The sequence below is a fragment of the Trachypithecus francoisi genome, unplaced genomic scaffold (assembly GCF_009764315.1).
Source record: "Trachypithecus francoisi isolate TF-2019V2 unplaced genomic scaffold, Tfra_2.0 Lachesis_group16, whole genome shotgun sequence".
Classification (NCBI taxonomy): domain Eukaryota; kingdom Metazoa; phylum Chordata; class Mammalia; order Primates; family Cercopithecidae; genus Trachypithecus; species Trachypithecus francoisi.
Window position 1 is genome coordinate 81,240,034 of NW_022681461.1, and position 15,581 is coordinate 81,255,614.

The following is a 15,581-nucleotide window of genomic DNA, read 5'->3' on the forward strand; positions in this document are numbered from 1 at the left end:
ACAAAAACTCATGTAAAGCTTGAGGGTTCGTATTTTATTTTATTTTTATTTTTATTTTTTGAGGCGGAGTCTCACTCTGTCGCCCGGACTGGAGTGCAGTGGCCGATCTCAGCTCACTGCAAGCTCCGCCTCCCGGGTTTACGCCATTCTCCTGCCTCAGCCTCCCGAGTAGCTGGGACTACAGGCGCCCGCCGCCTCGCCCTGCTAGTTTTTGTATTTTTAGTAGAGACGGGGTTTCACTGTGTTAGCCAGGATGGTCTCGATCTCCTGACCTCGTGATCCGCCCGTCTCGGCCTCCCAAAGTGCTGGGATTACAGGCTTGAGCCACCGCGCCCGGCCGAGGGTTCGTATTTTAGACCATGTTAAAATTTTCCTGGACTAAAACAGATTTATTCAAATATTTTGTACCCCATCCTCCAGAGTTTCCTGCCAAATACACTACAAAAGAGAGCATTTAGCTGCATATTTTTTGAACTGCTAAGATCAACAATATTATTTGCATGGCTTAAATTTTTACCCTCCAGTATGTGTGGGTTACAAACACTCTTCCACATTTTTGAGGCATTGCTTTTGATATTTAAAATGTAAATTCAGCCAGGCACGGTGGCTAACACCTGTAATCCCAGCATTTTGGGACGCTGAGGAGAGCGGATCACTTGAGGTCAGGAGTTTGAGACCAGCCTGGCCAACAAGGTGAAACCCTGTCTCTATTAAAACTACAAAAATTAGCCAGGTGTGGTGGCAGGCACCTGTAATCCCAGCTACTCAGGAGGCTGAAGCAGGAGAATTGCTTGAATCCGGGAGGCAGAGGTTGCAGTGAGCCAAGATCACGCCACTGCACTCTAGCCTGGGCAACAGAGAGAGGCTCTGTCTAAAAAAAAAAAAAATACCTCAAATAATGTACCTTATTTAGCATAAAGCATAATTATTTTTATATGGTGATTGGGAGGATGAAATGGAAAGGTTATTTATTACTAACTTTAGAAATTATGTTTTGGCCGGGCGCGGTGGCTCAAGCCTGTAATCCCAGCACTTTGGGAGGCCGAGACGGGCGGATCACGAGGTCAGGAGATCGAGACCATCCTGGCTAACACGGTGAAACCCCGTCTCTACTGAAAAATACAAAAAAACTAGCCGGGCGAGGTGGCGGGCGCCTGTAGTCCCAGCTACTCGGGAGGCTGAGGCAGGAGAATGGCGTGAACCCGGGAGGCGGAGCTTGCAGTGAGCTGAGATCCGGCCACTGCACTCCAGCCTGGGCGACAGAGCAAGACTCCGTCTCAAAAAAAAAAAAAAAAAAAAAGAAATTATGTTTTGATAGATTGATGGTTGATTTAAATATAACTTCTTGTCAAGCATCTGTTTTTAGAATCAAATTACTATGACTCTGCGGTTTCCTTGAAATCTCATAGTATCACATTTCTGTTTGCCTTTGCATGGTTTTAAGAAAATGAGGAGTGTGAAACTTCAAACTTCGTTTTCATTGTATTACATTTTTTAAAATTTTATTTTACTTTATTTTATTTTTGCAGTGGGCAAAGTTCTGTTCTTTTGACAGTAGCCAAATGCTTAAGTCCCTGGTTTCTTGGGATCAATCATGGCCCAAGGTTAGTAAGAAGGCCAACAATGTTGTGAGCAGGATTCAATGTGTACAGGGTCATGGGGCATCATCCACCATGTGAAGGGGCTCCAGCAGGTTGGACATGATCAATACCCATCCAGTTTAGGATCCTGATGCCCTTGCCAGAGCTCGGGCTCGGACAGCTTTGGCCTCGTCTTCTAGCTCATCTAGGAAACGCTCCTGGGAAATCGAGTAGAAGGTGTAACCATAAATAGCTAACACCAGGGCCCCATGCCTAGGCCGGTCACGATGTTCCGGGTCCGCCGCTGCGGTAGGACCTTCTGCCACTGGGCAAGCTGCGCCCGCCGCATGGAATACAGTTGCTCGGGTGTCAGCTTCTCCCGCGTCGGGTCGATACGCTGAGAGAACGGGGCCTCTCCACGCTTAGCATCCAGAGGGTCACCAGCTCCCGAAGCCGCCATGTCGCCGCTCCTCTCTTCGCGTTGCCGCCGCGCGGGGCTCCCTGGGAACAGTAGTCCTGGGCCACTGCAGTGGACTCCGTATTACATTTTTTAATGACACACTGATCATTTCCTAGAAATATAAGGTGACAAATATTTCACAGAAATATAAGGTGCTATTATCTCATTGAATCTTAGGTCACTCAAAATTCTTTCTCTCCCACACACTGAAGATTCATTTGGGAATGCTTTTGTCTTATTGTGCACCCCCAGTGAAGGGGTAGTGTTTCTCATTTTGCTTCCTTTGTTTGTCTACAGGGTTCCATTCAATAAACAAAGGCACTTCGGTCAAACTTTAGGCTCTTATGGGTTTGGATGTAATCTTTGATCTCATTTTCAGTTACCAACAGAGTGTTGCCTCTGATCTCTTTGACTCTTCCCTGCTGAATTTACTATGCCTTTGATATTGGTGAAGGGTGAGATTTTTGAGGAGTACTGTTGTTTTTGTTAGGAGTTGTAATGTCTTTCTTTGCTTTGTGATTCAAGTTGTGTTCAGTTACAATCATAAGCATGTGCCTAAAAAAATCAGTTACAAACTAGCAAAAGTAGAAACTAAGGGTGACAATCTTTAAGAAAAAATGCAATTTTTGGCCCTGGGTGTGGTGGCTCACACGTGAAATCCTAGCACGTTGGGAGGCCGAGGCAGGCAGATCACTTGAGGTCAGGAGTTCGAGACCAGCCTGGCAAATGTAGTGAAATCCAGTCTCTACTAAAAATACAAAAATTAGCCGGGTGTGGTGGTGGGTGCCTGTAATCCCAGCTACTCAGGAGGCTGAGGCAGGAGAATTGCTGGAACCTGGGAGGTGGAGATTGCAGTGAGCCTAGATTGCACCATTGCACTCCAGTCTGGGCAACAAGAGTGAAACTCTATCTCAAAAAACAAGATGCAATTCTTATTGCTGTCACAGAAATGAAAATTTAGTTATATAGTATTGTAAAAGGACAATCAGCTAGGTTTAACCTTACCAAGATTTAGGTAATTCACTCCCCACTGCACTTATATTCTCAGCCACTTCCCTCATCACATTTTCAGGGTGCAGTATACACTAGCATCAACTTGTGTAATTGCCTCTACTCCCCATGAACTTCTGGCCAAGGGGCCACAAGGGGTCAGGCATATAGTATAAAGGAGTAAGGCAGACTGTTGGAGAAAAACAGGGATTAGGCCAGGTGTAGTGGTTCACCCCTGTAATCCCAGCACTTTGGGAGGCTGAGGTGGGTGGATCACGAGGTCAGGAGTTTGATACCAGCCTGACCAACATGGTGAAACCTGTCTCTACTAAAAATATGAAAATTAGCTGGGTGTGGTAGTGGGTGCCTGTAATCCCAGCTACTTGGGAGGCTGAGGCAGGAGAATTGCTTGAACCCAGGAGGTGGAGGTTGCAGTGAGCCAAGATCATGCCACTGCACTCCAGCCTGGGTGACAGAGTGAGACTCTATGTCAAAAACAAAAACAAAACAAAAAACAGGGATTAGTGAGGACTTTGCAAAGTGCAAACAGCATGCTCCATCTAAAGAGAGCTTTTCAGTACCAGCTGATTGTTGCTGTGTGGAAATACGTCTTGTGTGGTCAGATCTTCCACCTTTTCAAAAGAAATGAGAAACACAAACATTTCCATGTGACACTTCCAAACTTGTTGGCTATTTCATTTTTTTTTTTTTTGAGGCAGAGTTTCACTCTTGTTGCCCAGGCTGGAATGCAACGGCGTGATCTTGGCTCACTGCAACTTCCACCTCCTGGGTGCCCCAGCCTCCCGAGTAGCTGAGGCATGCACCACCACACCTGGCTCATTTTGTATTTTTAGTAGAGACGGGGTTTCTCCATGTTGGTTAGGCTGGTCTGGAACTCCCGAACTCAGGTGATCCATCCACCTAGGCCTCTCAAAGTGCAGGGATTATAGGCGTGAGCCACCGCACCCGGCCCTTGTTGGCTATTGCAAGCAATATACTAACACTCTTCAGCCCAAACCATGTGTCAGAGAGCTGGGTGTGGCCAGTGGGCCCCTGGTGTGCAACCAGTCTTCAGTGATGCTACTGTGTGCTAGTGACAGCACAACTGACCCCTAAAAATATGGAGTACAATAGTGAACAGATTGGATTTCCCATATCTCTAGAACCCCAGGGCTTTGAGGCAATTCTGATAGATGGAGGGGGAGCGAGAGAGAGAAAGAGGAGGGAGTGGTATCATATCAAAGAGATACTGGACTTTCCGCTAATAAATGTGTGAGTGGGTGAGTAGATAGGAAATTAAAAAGAAATATGAGAGATGGGCATGGTGGCTTGTGCCTGTAATCCCAGTGATTTGGAAGGCTGAGGTAGGGGTATTGTTTGAGAACAGGAGTTTGAGATCAGTCTGGGCAGCATAGTGAGACCCCATCTCTAAACATAAAATTTTTAAAAATCAGCTAAGCGTGGTGATGCATGCCTGTCATCCCAGCTACTTAGGAGGGATATAGTATAAAGGAGTAAGGCTGACTGTTGGAGGAAAACAGGGATTAGGCCAGGTGTGGTGGCTCACCCCTGTAATCCCAGCACTTTGGGAGGCTGAGGCGGGTGGATCATGAGGTCAGGAGTTTGAGACTAGCCTGACCAACATGGTGAAACCTGTTTCTACTAAAAATACGAAAATTAGCTGGGCATGGTGGCGGGCATCTGTAATCCCAGCTACTCGGCAGGCTGAGGCAGGAGGATCCCCTGAGCCCAGGAGTTAGAGGCTACAGTGGCTATGATCGTGCTGTTTTACACTAGCCTGGGTGAGAAATCAAGACTCCTACGTCTGAGAGAGAGAGGAGAGAGGGAGACCATATTTGAACTCCAGGCTGGTGAATAATTCATACTGATTAATTTAATTGAAAATATTAATTTAAAATTTGCAGACTGGAGTTTTGGAAAGGACTCACAATTATTATTGCTGGACTATGAGGAAAACATATTGTTGCTTAGGATAATATTTAATTATGATGATGATGATAATAAATGACAATAATAAAACAACTATCATTTATTGAGCGCATACCATATACCAAGCACAGTACCAAGCAGTTCACATGTATTACACATCTAATACCCAGAGCAACCCTATAAGGCAGCTTCTATATATTGCTTCCATTTGAAAGATGAATAAACTGAAGCACAGAGATGTGAAGTAACATGCTGATGGACACCCAGATATGTTCTGCAGATAAGAAGGATAAATCAGAAGATCAGATAAGCAGAAAGGTTTAAACACACAGGACTTTCATTTAGTAGTAAACTCTTATGATTGGTCTAAAATTCTATATTCTTTCACAGTTTACCTACTCATCAAATCTGTCTTAACTATTTTTGTCTCTCCAAATTCTCTTCTGTTCTTTGTTACTATGTACACATGCTTTTAAAATATGTTAGGATTTGCTGTTTCCATGTGGTAATTTCTTGTTTGCCTTTCTGCATTTATAAACTATTTCCTCCTACTAATTATTGACAAACTCTATTTTTTTTTGACAAACTCTATTTTTCATATCATTTTTCTAAATTAAAAAATAGCATATGAGGCTGGGTGCAGTGGCTCACACCTGTAATCCCAGCACTTTGGGAGGCCGAGGTGTGCGGATCACCTGAGGTTAGGAGTTTGAGACCAGCCTGGCCAACATGGTGAAACCCTGTCTCGACTAAAATTACAAAAAAAAAAGTTAGCTGGGCATGGTGGTGGGTGCCTGTTGTCCCAGCTACTCAGGAGATTGAGGCAGGAGAATTGCTTGAACCCGGGAGGTGGAGGCTGCAGTGAGCTGAGATGGGGCCACTGCACTCCAGCCTGGGCAACAGAGTGAGACCCTGTCTCAAAAAAAAAATGTGTATATATATAGTATGTATACATGTCTGTGTGTGTGTATATATATAGAGAGAGAGTATGTGTTTTTCTTATAAATTTTGTAAAATACAGACATATATGAAAAAAATTACCTTTAATCCTACCATCCACAGGTAATTGCTGTTAGCACCTATCTGGGTTTTTTTTTTTTTTTTTTAGTCTTTTCTCGGCACATATATTCAATGAAAAAGGTTTTCGATATAGTGACAGTTTTTTTACCTGAATGTGAATCATACACATAAATATAGCTTTGTTTTTATTTTCAATTAGCATTTACCATGAGCAGTTTCCTACATCACAGCTCTTTGAAAACATTATTTTCACTTTTCATGGCTATGTAGCATTCTATCATGTGAATTTATCAATGTGTAATTTAGAATTGCTATCACATGATTAAGTATTTTTTAAATGTTCAACAGTGACGATATTCTTGAACATAAGTTTTTTACCATACTATTGGATATTTCCTTAGTATAAATTCCTCCAAGTAAAATTAGCGGGCCAAATACTTTTTTTTTTTTGATATGGAGTTTCACTCTTGTTGCCCAGGCTGCAGTGCAATGGCGTGATCTTGGTTCACCACAACCTCCTCCTCCTCCCGTGTTCAAGCAATTCTCCTGCCTCAGCCTCCCAAGTAGCTGAGATTACAGGCATGCGCCACCACGCCTGGCTAATTTTGTATTTTTAGTACGAACTGGGTTTCTCCATGTTGGTCAGGCTGGTCTCGAACTCCTGACCTCAGGTGATCCTCCCACTTCGGCCTCCCAAAGTGCTGGGATTACAGGTGTGAGCCACTGGTCCCGGACCAAAGCCTCTTGATATGTCTTGCTAAACTGACTATCAGAATGTTGGGCCACTTTGCACCCTACTCACACCCTCAGTTTTTATGAGTATGGTTACATTATTTTCCCTCTTTTCCCCAACCTCCTATTCTATTTTCCTTAGATACCTTAAGACTGCACCCCCAATTTAGCTTTCTTTTCTCATTCAGGTAGTGTGTCCAGTGCTTCCAATCCCAGTGGTGAGTAGGCAGATGTGGGGGCTTCCTGTTGGACCTCTGCTAGGTGATTGACCACTCAAGAGGAAACGAGCTTTGGGGTCAGCTCTATGGCAAGCCCAGGCCTCTATGAATGGAGCTCATTCCCCACTAATTTACATAGCAGAATAAGTAGCCAGCTAAGAAATTGCTCAGATTTCAATGGACATCAGTCACCAGAAAAATGGAAATACAGAAGGGAAATAAAAGTCCTGCTCCCACAGTGGGGTCATAGCACATCTCCACATTTAACCTTTGATAAGGCAAAAGTATTTCTTCTGTCTAGACAATTTCAGAAGTCATAAAGAATACTGGGTAAGGATGGGTCAAAACAACACAGACTATTGAGGACAACAAAGGAAAAACCATGCACTCCTGAAGAAATTGTTCCCAAAACGCTGAAAGAGAAAGAGGATTATCTCTCTAGAAGTCTAATAGAAAAAGGTATCTGGAACGTTTCCTAGGATTTTTTTTTTTTTTTTAATGACTTACTCTCTTGTTAATATGTCAGGGAGAAGAAAATCTCCTGGCTAAGAAATAAAACAGTCCCTCATCCCAGAAATCACAACCAGGAATATGGATTCTTAAGTGTCAAAAAAGTACTCTGAATAAGGAAAGAAATGCGGATGCACCACTTGTATTATAAGCGCTTGATTTCTTTTAATCCCGTTGAGTCCAATTATTTTCTTGGCAAATTTAAGGGTACTGCCTTCTGTGAATCTATTGTTACACTTGATATTGGATCTGAGTTGGGGGTAATATTTGCCTATTAATTTGGATACTTAAAAATCTCTCTTTCTTTATCTACCTTCTATCTCACAACTTTCCATTTAATGAGGGAAGTGAATTTCTTACTTTTTTCTGTCCCTCTTTCCTACTGCTTCTAGAATAAAAGTGTAGCAGGACGACAGGAGTGGAGATGAGAGGAAGGGTTTCCAAGCCATGGGAAAGTATGATGAGGACAGTCGTAAGTTGGTAGAATGGGGGTGACTAAGGGGTGGGGTGTGGATGGAAGAGGATGGAGGAGGAAGCAGGTCATATGATCAGGCTTCAAAGGCCTTCCAATTTCGTGTTTTCAGGGCCTTTGTAGGTCTTCTTACAGAACTTTGAGGGTGTTTTTCCTTTGTGAGCAAAGGAGAATCATAGTAAATTTTGAGGGATGGGCTGGGTGCCGTGGCTCATGCCTGTAATCCCAGTACTTTGGCAGGTAGAGGTGGGTGGATCATTTGAGGTCAGGAGTTCAGACCAGCCTGGCCAACATGGTGAAACCCCATCTCTACTAAAAAAACAAAAAGTTAGCCAGACGTGGTGGTGTGTGCTTGTAACCCCAGCTACTCGGGCGGCTGAGGCAAGAGAATCGCTGGAACCTGGGAGGCAGAGGTTGCAATGAGTCAAGATTGTGCCACTGCACTCCAGTGTGGGAGACAGAGTGAGACTCCATCTCAAAAAAAAAGAAAAATTTTTTTGGAGGGAGAAAAGATATGATTAGATTGTTTTTGTGTTGGTTTGCTTGTTCCCCCCTGCCCAAGCAAAAAAATCACTTTATTGCAGTAGGGAAGACAAATAGGAAGGGGAAGAAACTAGAGACAGGAACAACAGTTTGGAGGTTCTGCAATACAGAAGTCCAGATGTTTGGCTTGGACTTAGACACTGCGGATGAAAAATAAATGCTGAATTAAAAAAATATTTGGGAGGTATACTTGACCTGACCTTGGTGCTTTTTCAAATGAGAAGCGAAGGATAGAGACAGATGAAAAAGTCAAGCAAGGATGACTATGATTTCCCATAGTGAATGTTTGGATGATGATGTCATCAAATGAAAATTTTTTAAAAGGCAGATGGTGGAAGGAGATTTGAAGGAAAGACGAGAGATTTGTTTGTTTTGGATTTACTTGTAGAATGACCTGCAAAATTTTGTCCTAATAAATGTTAACAAGTGGCTTTCCATACAAAAACCAAACCAAACAAAACCCTGATGTAAATCAAAAATAAAAGTCTAAGGCCCCCAACCATCTGAATGAACTTCCTCCTCTGCAAGGTCATGCTTACAATTTAACATGAAAGACTGATTCAGGTCAGGACGGGAAGTGGGGGTCGGACAGGCCTCATTATGCCTCTCCGGTATTAACATCAACACAGACCTTAAGTCTGATAAGAATTTACAATCTATTCTCTCTGAAACCTGCTACCTGAAGGCTTCCTCTGCACACTAAGAACTTTGTTCTCCACAATCCTTTATCTTAAAACAGACATTTCCTTTCTATTGATCCCACGTCTTTAGATAAACTCAACCAATTGTCAACCAGAAAAATTTTACATCTGTCTATAACCTGGAAGCCCCCAGTTCAAGTTGCCCTGCCTTTTGAACTGAACCAATGAATTTCTTAAACTTATTTGATTGAAGTCTCATGTCTCCCCAAAATGTATAAAACCAAGCTGCACCCCGACCACCTTGTGTGCAAGTTCTTAGAATCTCCTGAGGGCTGTGTCACGGGCCAGGATCACTCATATTTGGCTCACAATAAATCTCTTTAAATATTTTACAGAGTTTTACTCTTTTCATCGACACTGATTTGTATTGGATTTCTAATGGTGTAATATTCATGCCATTGGCAGATTTCAAGCTAGCTGGTAGAGATATGCCAAAAAAAAAAAAAAAATAGATATGCAAAAACAACTCTTGTGAACTTCTGTGCTGGCTCCAACACACCATGCTGCTGGATATTCTACCAGGCAGCACAGAGCACACGGTGGGTGAGCCTGGCAAGGAGGTAAGAGCTGGCAGTACAGGGCTTAAATGAGGCCAAGGGAGTGAATAATATTGATTAGGAGAGCAAGTAGAAATGAAAAGAGAAAACCAGTATTAGGAGATCTATAAAGAAAGAAGAGTCAGGAAAAGAGTAGTTAAAGAGGCAGAAGAATCAGAAGACAACCAGATTCATGAAATAAAAGAGAGGAATCAGTTTCAGGAAGGAAAGTGTGGTCAGTAGTGTCAAATACCAGAGACTGAATAGCCTAAGGATTTAAAAGAGGTCAACAGCACTACCAATTAAGTGGTTTTTCTGAGCTTAAGATATTTTTTCTTTATTTTTCTATGTTAAAAATATTTTATAAAGAAAAAGAAAAAAAGAGATCTCATTTGCCCCCCAACCCGTCCCTGGCCTCTCTCTCTCTCTAAGGAGGTCATTAATGAATTTTAACAGAATAGATCCAGAGCTGTGAGAGTGAAAATCTGACTGCAGTGGCTGAGGTGTTAATAAAAGGCAGGGGGTAGAGATGAAATCTTTCCAGCAGTTTGGCTCTTAAGGGGTTAGCCTGAAAGAAAGAGGGTTGGAAGGGTGCTTTTAAAAAGAATTATCACTCACTAATCAACTAGAAATCCAGTGGACTATACAGTATTTATCTGTAATCCAGCAGGCTTTTTTTTTTTTTTTTTTTTTTGACGGAGTCTCGCTCTGTCACCCAGGCTGGAGTGTAGCTGCATGATCTTGGCTTATGGCAACCTCCGCCTCCCAGTTCAAGCGATTCTCTTGCCTCAGCCTCTCAAGTAGCTGGGACTACAGGCATGTACCGCCATGCATGGCTAAATTTTTTTTTGAATTTTTAGTAGAGATGGGTTTCACCATGTTGGCCAAGCTGGTCTCAAATTCCTGACCTCAAGTGATCACCCGCCTCGACCTCCCAAAGTGCTGGGATTACAGGCTGGAGCCACTGTGCCCATCCAAGGCTAACCTCTTAATCCCAATGACAAACGGAACAAACATCCTACTCAAGTCCAGAAGCAATAATACTTTTGAATCTTGCTTGCATGTCAACAGGAGCCACATTAATACAGAATAGGATCACATTGGTCCAATTAAATTTGATTGATTGAGAGCCTCTGCATACATGGTCTACTGCATAAATAATGATGGTTCCTGGTGCATTTTTATTTGACCATTGATTGCTCGATTTGTTTCTATGTCTAACTGTGTATTGGAATTAAGCTGACTCAATTTGAACTCTAGGTCCTTTTATCCCTCTTATTTGTTATTTATTTATTTTATTTTGAGGCATTTCTCACTTTCCAGAAATTCTCCAAGACTTCAGCTATTAGGTATTCGTCTTTTTTCTTTTTTCTTTTTTTTTTTTTTGAGACTGTCTCACTGGGTCACCTAGGCTGGAATGCAGTGGTACAATCTCAGTTCACTGCAACCTCCACCTCCCTGATTCAAGTGATTCTCCTGCCTCAGACTCCTGAGTGGCTGTGACTATAGGTGCAAACCACCACGCCCGACTAATTTTTGTATTTTTAGTAGAGACAGGGTTTCGCTATGTTGGCCAGGCTGGTCTCGAACTCCTAACCTCAACAGATCTGCCCGCCTTGGCTCCACAATGTGCTGGGATTACAGGCGTGAGCCACCGTGCCTCACCGGGTCTTCTTAATCATAATAAATTCATCTTAAAACATCATTTTAGAATACATTATTTTTTATTCTTCATTGACTTCCTGCATTACTCTATTTCAGAGTTTCTAGCAACCAGTACGAGTATCAACCAAAAAAAACTCAGGTGCAGTGAAAATCATTTGTATTTTAAACAATGTGTACATGTACATTTATGCAGATGAGTTAAGAGATATAGCAAAGCAACCCCCAAGCAATGCCGTTTAGGTAATCTCCAATTTAAAAGCCTCAATAGAATGATAAGACTGAGCATTTCTGTAGTTCCATGACCTCCAGCAGAGTCTGCAAGGCCACAGCTGCCTGAAGGTTGATTCTGTAATTAGAAGATGCCAGGGTCATCTCAGAATAGAACCTCAAGCCACCCAGGCTACATTTACAGAATCAGCCTCCCCAGAAAAACAGCAACAAAGAAGGGCCTTCCTGTGTATTTGGAAGGAGTCACCTAGAGGAGGGGCTTGGGGTTTTGGTGTTGGTGCCGGGGACAGGGATGGGATGGGGAGGCGGAAGCTCACTGAAATATACTAAAAGACAAACCAATCTAAAGGCTGGAGGGAAGATAATTCACACTTGTAAGCTTCTTTTTCAAGGGGCATCTCTTAGGCTCTAGCTTTTGATATTCAGTATATGGTTTTTTTTTTTTGAGACTGTCTCACTGGGTCACCTAGGCTGGAATGCAGTGGTACAATCTCAGTTCACTGCAACCTCCACCTCCCTGATTCAAGTGATTCTCCTGCCTCAGCCTCTCCAGTAGCTGGGACTACAGGCGCCCGCCACCACACCCTGCTAACTTTTTGTATTTTTAGTAGAGATGGGGTTTCACCCTGTTAGCCAGGATGGTCTCGATCTCCTGACCTCGTGATCCGCCCGCCTCGGCCTCCCAAAGTGCTGGGATTACAGGCGTGAGCCACCGTGCCTAGGCCAGTATTTTTGTCTTATAAAGATATTACATTTGTAAAGTATGAGCTTGGTGTCAGCAAACTTACATCCCTGTGTACAAACTGGCCGAATCACTCAGCCACTTTGGAGGTTTGGGCTCTTCTAACAGTAGAGATCAACAAGAAAAATAAACATTTCAAACATTACAATGTGTTCACGTATTCACTGTGGGGGATGACCAGATTCTTGAAACCACAGGTTGCTCTTAGTGAAACAAGTTTGGCTTGGGGCCATAGACTTATGTATTTAGAATCAATGGCTGTTCGTTCTCTGGGACTTCGATTTTTTTTTTCTTGGGCTCATCCCCTTTCTGTAGTATCTTAACTTTGTCTTATTTGTATAGGACTTAACTGTTGCCCATTCCCTTATTAGAGCAATCTAAGTGATTACCTTCATACCTTTTGGAACTATATGCTTCAAAATTCCAAAAAGAATGATTTTGGGCTGGGCACAGTGGCTCATGCCTATAATCCCAGCACTTTGGGAGGCTGAGGCGAGTGGATCGCCTGAGGTCAGGAGTTTGAGACCGGCCTGGCCAACATAGTGAAACCCTGTCTTTACTAAAAAATACAAAAAATTAGCCGGGCATTGTGGTGGGCGCCTGTAATCTGAGCTACTCAGGAGGCGGAGGTTGCAGTGAGCCGAGATCGCGCCATTGCACTCTGGCCTGGGCAACAAGAGTGAAACTCCATCTCAATACAAAAAGAAAACAAAAATGAATGATTTTGGTGGTCGACTTCAGATAGGTAGAAGAGGAAGGAGAGAGGAGATAGAGGGTCAGGGAGACCTAATTACTCTCTAAAATCATGCTAGGAAAGATACCACCTTTTAATAACACTCTCTGCTTTTATAACACCATTCTGCCAAGGAGCTCAAAGGTTTCAACAAAGTTTATTTTCAGAAAACCCCTGTGAGGAAGACAGAACAGACATCTTCTCTCCATTTTAAAGATGAAGAAACAGGCCGGGCACAATGGCTAATGCCCATAATCCCAGCACTTTGGGAGGCTGAGGCCGGAGGATCCTTTGAGCTCCAGAGTTTGAGACCAGCCTGGGTAACACAGCAAAACCCTGTCTCTACCAAAAAAATACAAAAATTAGATGGGTGAGGTGGCATGCACCTGTGGTCCTAGCTACTTGGGAAGCTAAGGTGTGAGGATCGCTTGAGCCCAGGAAGTCAAGGCTACAGTGAGCCGTGATTGGACCACTGCACTCCAGCCTGGGTAGACAGAGCAAGACCCTGTGTCAAAAGAAAGAAAAGAGAGAAAAGAAAGAAAGAAAGAGAAAGAGGAGGGGAGGGAAGGGGAGAGGGAGGGAGGGAGGGAGGGAGGAAGGAAGAAAGAAGGAAGGAAGGAAAAAAGATGAAAAAAGAAAAAAAAAAAAACAGATGAAACAGAGGCAGAAAGACTTTACCTAAATTGCTCATCATGTGGTTGTCAAGTTTGACCCCAAAACTCAATTTATTGACCAAGGTTATTCTTTGACTGAGGCAAGGGGGTCCCCTCTCTTGGGCTTTGGACTTTAGAAAGTTTATCTCTGGCCTTTCTGAGATCCATCCCTTTCTTTCTTTCTTTTTTTTTTCTTGACACGGAGTCTTGCTCTGCCACTCAGGCTGGAGTGCAGTGGCGTGATCTCAGCTCACTGTTACCTCTGCCTGCCTGGTTCAAGCGATTCTCCTGCCTCAGCCCCCTGAGTAGCTGGGATAACAGGCACCCGCCACCATGTCTGGCTAATTTTTGTATTTTTAGTAGAAACTGGGCTTCATCATGTTGGCCAGGTTGGTTTTGAACTCCTGACCTCAGGTGATCTGCCCACCTTCGCCTCCCAAAGTGCTGGGATTACAGGCATGAGCCACTGTGCCCAGCTCAGATCCATCCCTTTCTAAGGGCAAACAGTCCATGGTGCAAAGGGGCCATGCCACCCAGAGTTATGAGTACCTGGGACTCCAGAATTCCTTGCCTTGTGGCCTCCACGTGCACTTCCAGGGCCTGCTTGGGCCTCTTCTATGGGTCTGTCCTGAGTGTTGATAGAACCACTGATGTGGTTGAGCTGTAGCCTGGAGATCCTGTTGACTGTAGCCTGGAGAGGGCTTGTGCAGCTGAGTGTCTGCATGCAGGTGGTGGGAGTTCTGGAATATAAGGGAGCTGGAGGTGGGAAGAGAAGTAGGCTTGGGGCGCTCTCTCATGCCACCTCATTCTGACCAAAACTCAGGTCAAACTGTGAAGAGTCTAAATGTGAATCTGCCCTTCAAGGTGGTTACAAAGGTATCTTTGTCAAGGCAGGAGACATTTAGTTTGTTGGCTTGATGGATGATTTAAATATTTAGACATATGGTGTGTAGGAATGCATTCCTACTCTTGCCTTTTTTTTTTTTTTTTTGGCCCCTCGAATGTTTTGGGTGGTTTTGCTCTCTATAGACAAAGGCAAACAGAAGTTGGAGATCTGGAGTGGCTACATAATTTTACACGACTGCAATTCTCTGACTGCACTTTACAAATGTATATAAGCTAAATACAAGTCCTGCGTTTTTATCACAGGGAGGCTGATCAATACAATGAAAATTAAAAGGGGGCTGGTCCATATTGTTCTGTGTTTTTGTCTTTTTTTTTTTTTTTTTTGTGGCCTCCTTCCTCTCAATTTATGAAGAGAAGCAGTAAGATGTTCCTCTCGGGTCCTCTGAGGGACCTGGGGAGCTCAGGCTGGGAATCTCGAAGGCAGCAGGTCGCTATCAAAAACCAAAGTCAATGTTTTTGGGAGGGGGGCAAACAAAAGCAGCCGGTTACCCAGAGGAACAGCCTAGGTCTTTGAAAGGAACCAAAAGACAAAATGATTGGCGTCCTGAGGGGGATTCAGTCTCGATCTCTCTCTCCCCCAATCCCTCCCTCCGGCTGAGGAAACTAACAAAAGGAAAAAAAAATTGCGGAAAGCACTATTTAGAGGAAGCAAACTCCACTGGTGCCCGTGGCTGCCGGGAACGTGGACTAGAGTCTGCAGCGCAGCCCCGAGCCCAGCGCTTCCCGCGCGTCTTAGTCCGGCGGGCCCGGGCGTGGACGGGGGGGCAGACCGCGGACCCTGAGACATCTGATGTACCCTCCACCCCACCCCACCCACCTCCTCCCAATCCCCTAGCCGTTTCGCGGGCGGCTGAACGTCGCCCGTTTAAGGGGCGGGCCGCGGCTCCACGTGCTTTCTGCTGAGCGACTGAACTACATAAACAGAGGCCGGGAAGGGGGCGG

At 44.0% G+C, this 15,581-nt stretch overlaps 1 protein-coding gene across 1 annotated transcript; it reads right to left on the reverse strand.

Moving 5' to 3' along the window:
- Positions 1 to 1,520: 1,520 nt before the first annotated feature.
- On the reverse strand, positions 1,521 to 2,091 carry LOC117098884 (cytochrome c oxidase assembly factor 3 homolog, mitochondrial-like). The gene is given in 2 exon segments (XM_033237919.1): positions 1,521 to 1,851; positions 1,854 to 2,091. Coding segments are annotated over 2 exon segments (318 nt in total). The 5' UTR covers positions 2,041 to 2,091; the 3' UTR covers positions 1,521 to 1,720.
- Between the last annotated feature and the right edge of the window lie 13,490 nt (positions 2,092 to 15,581).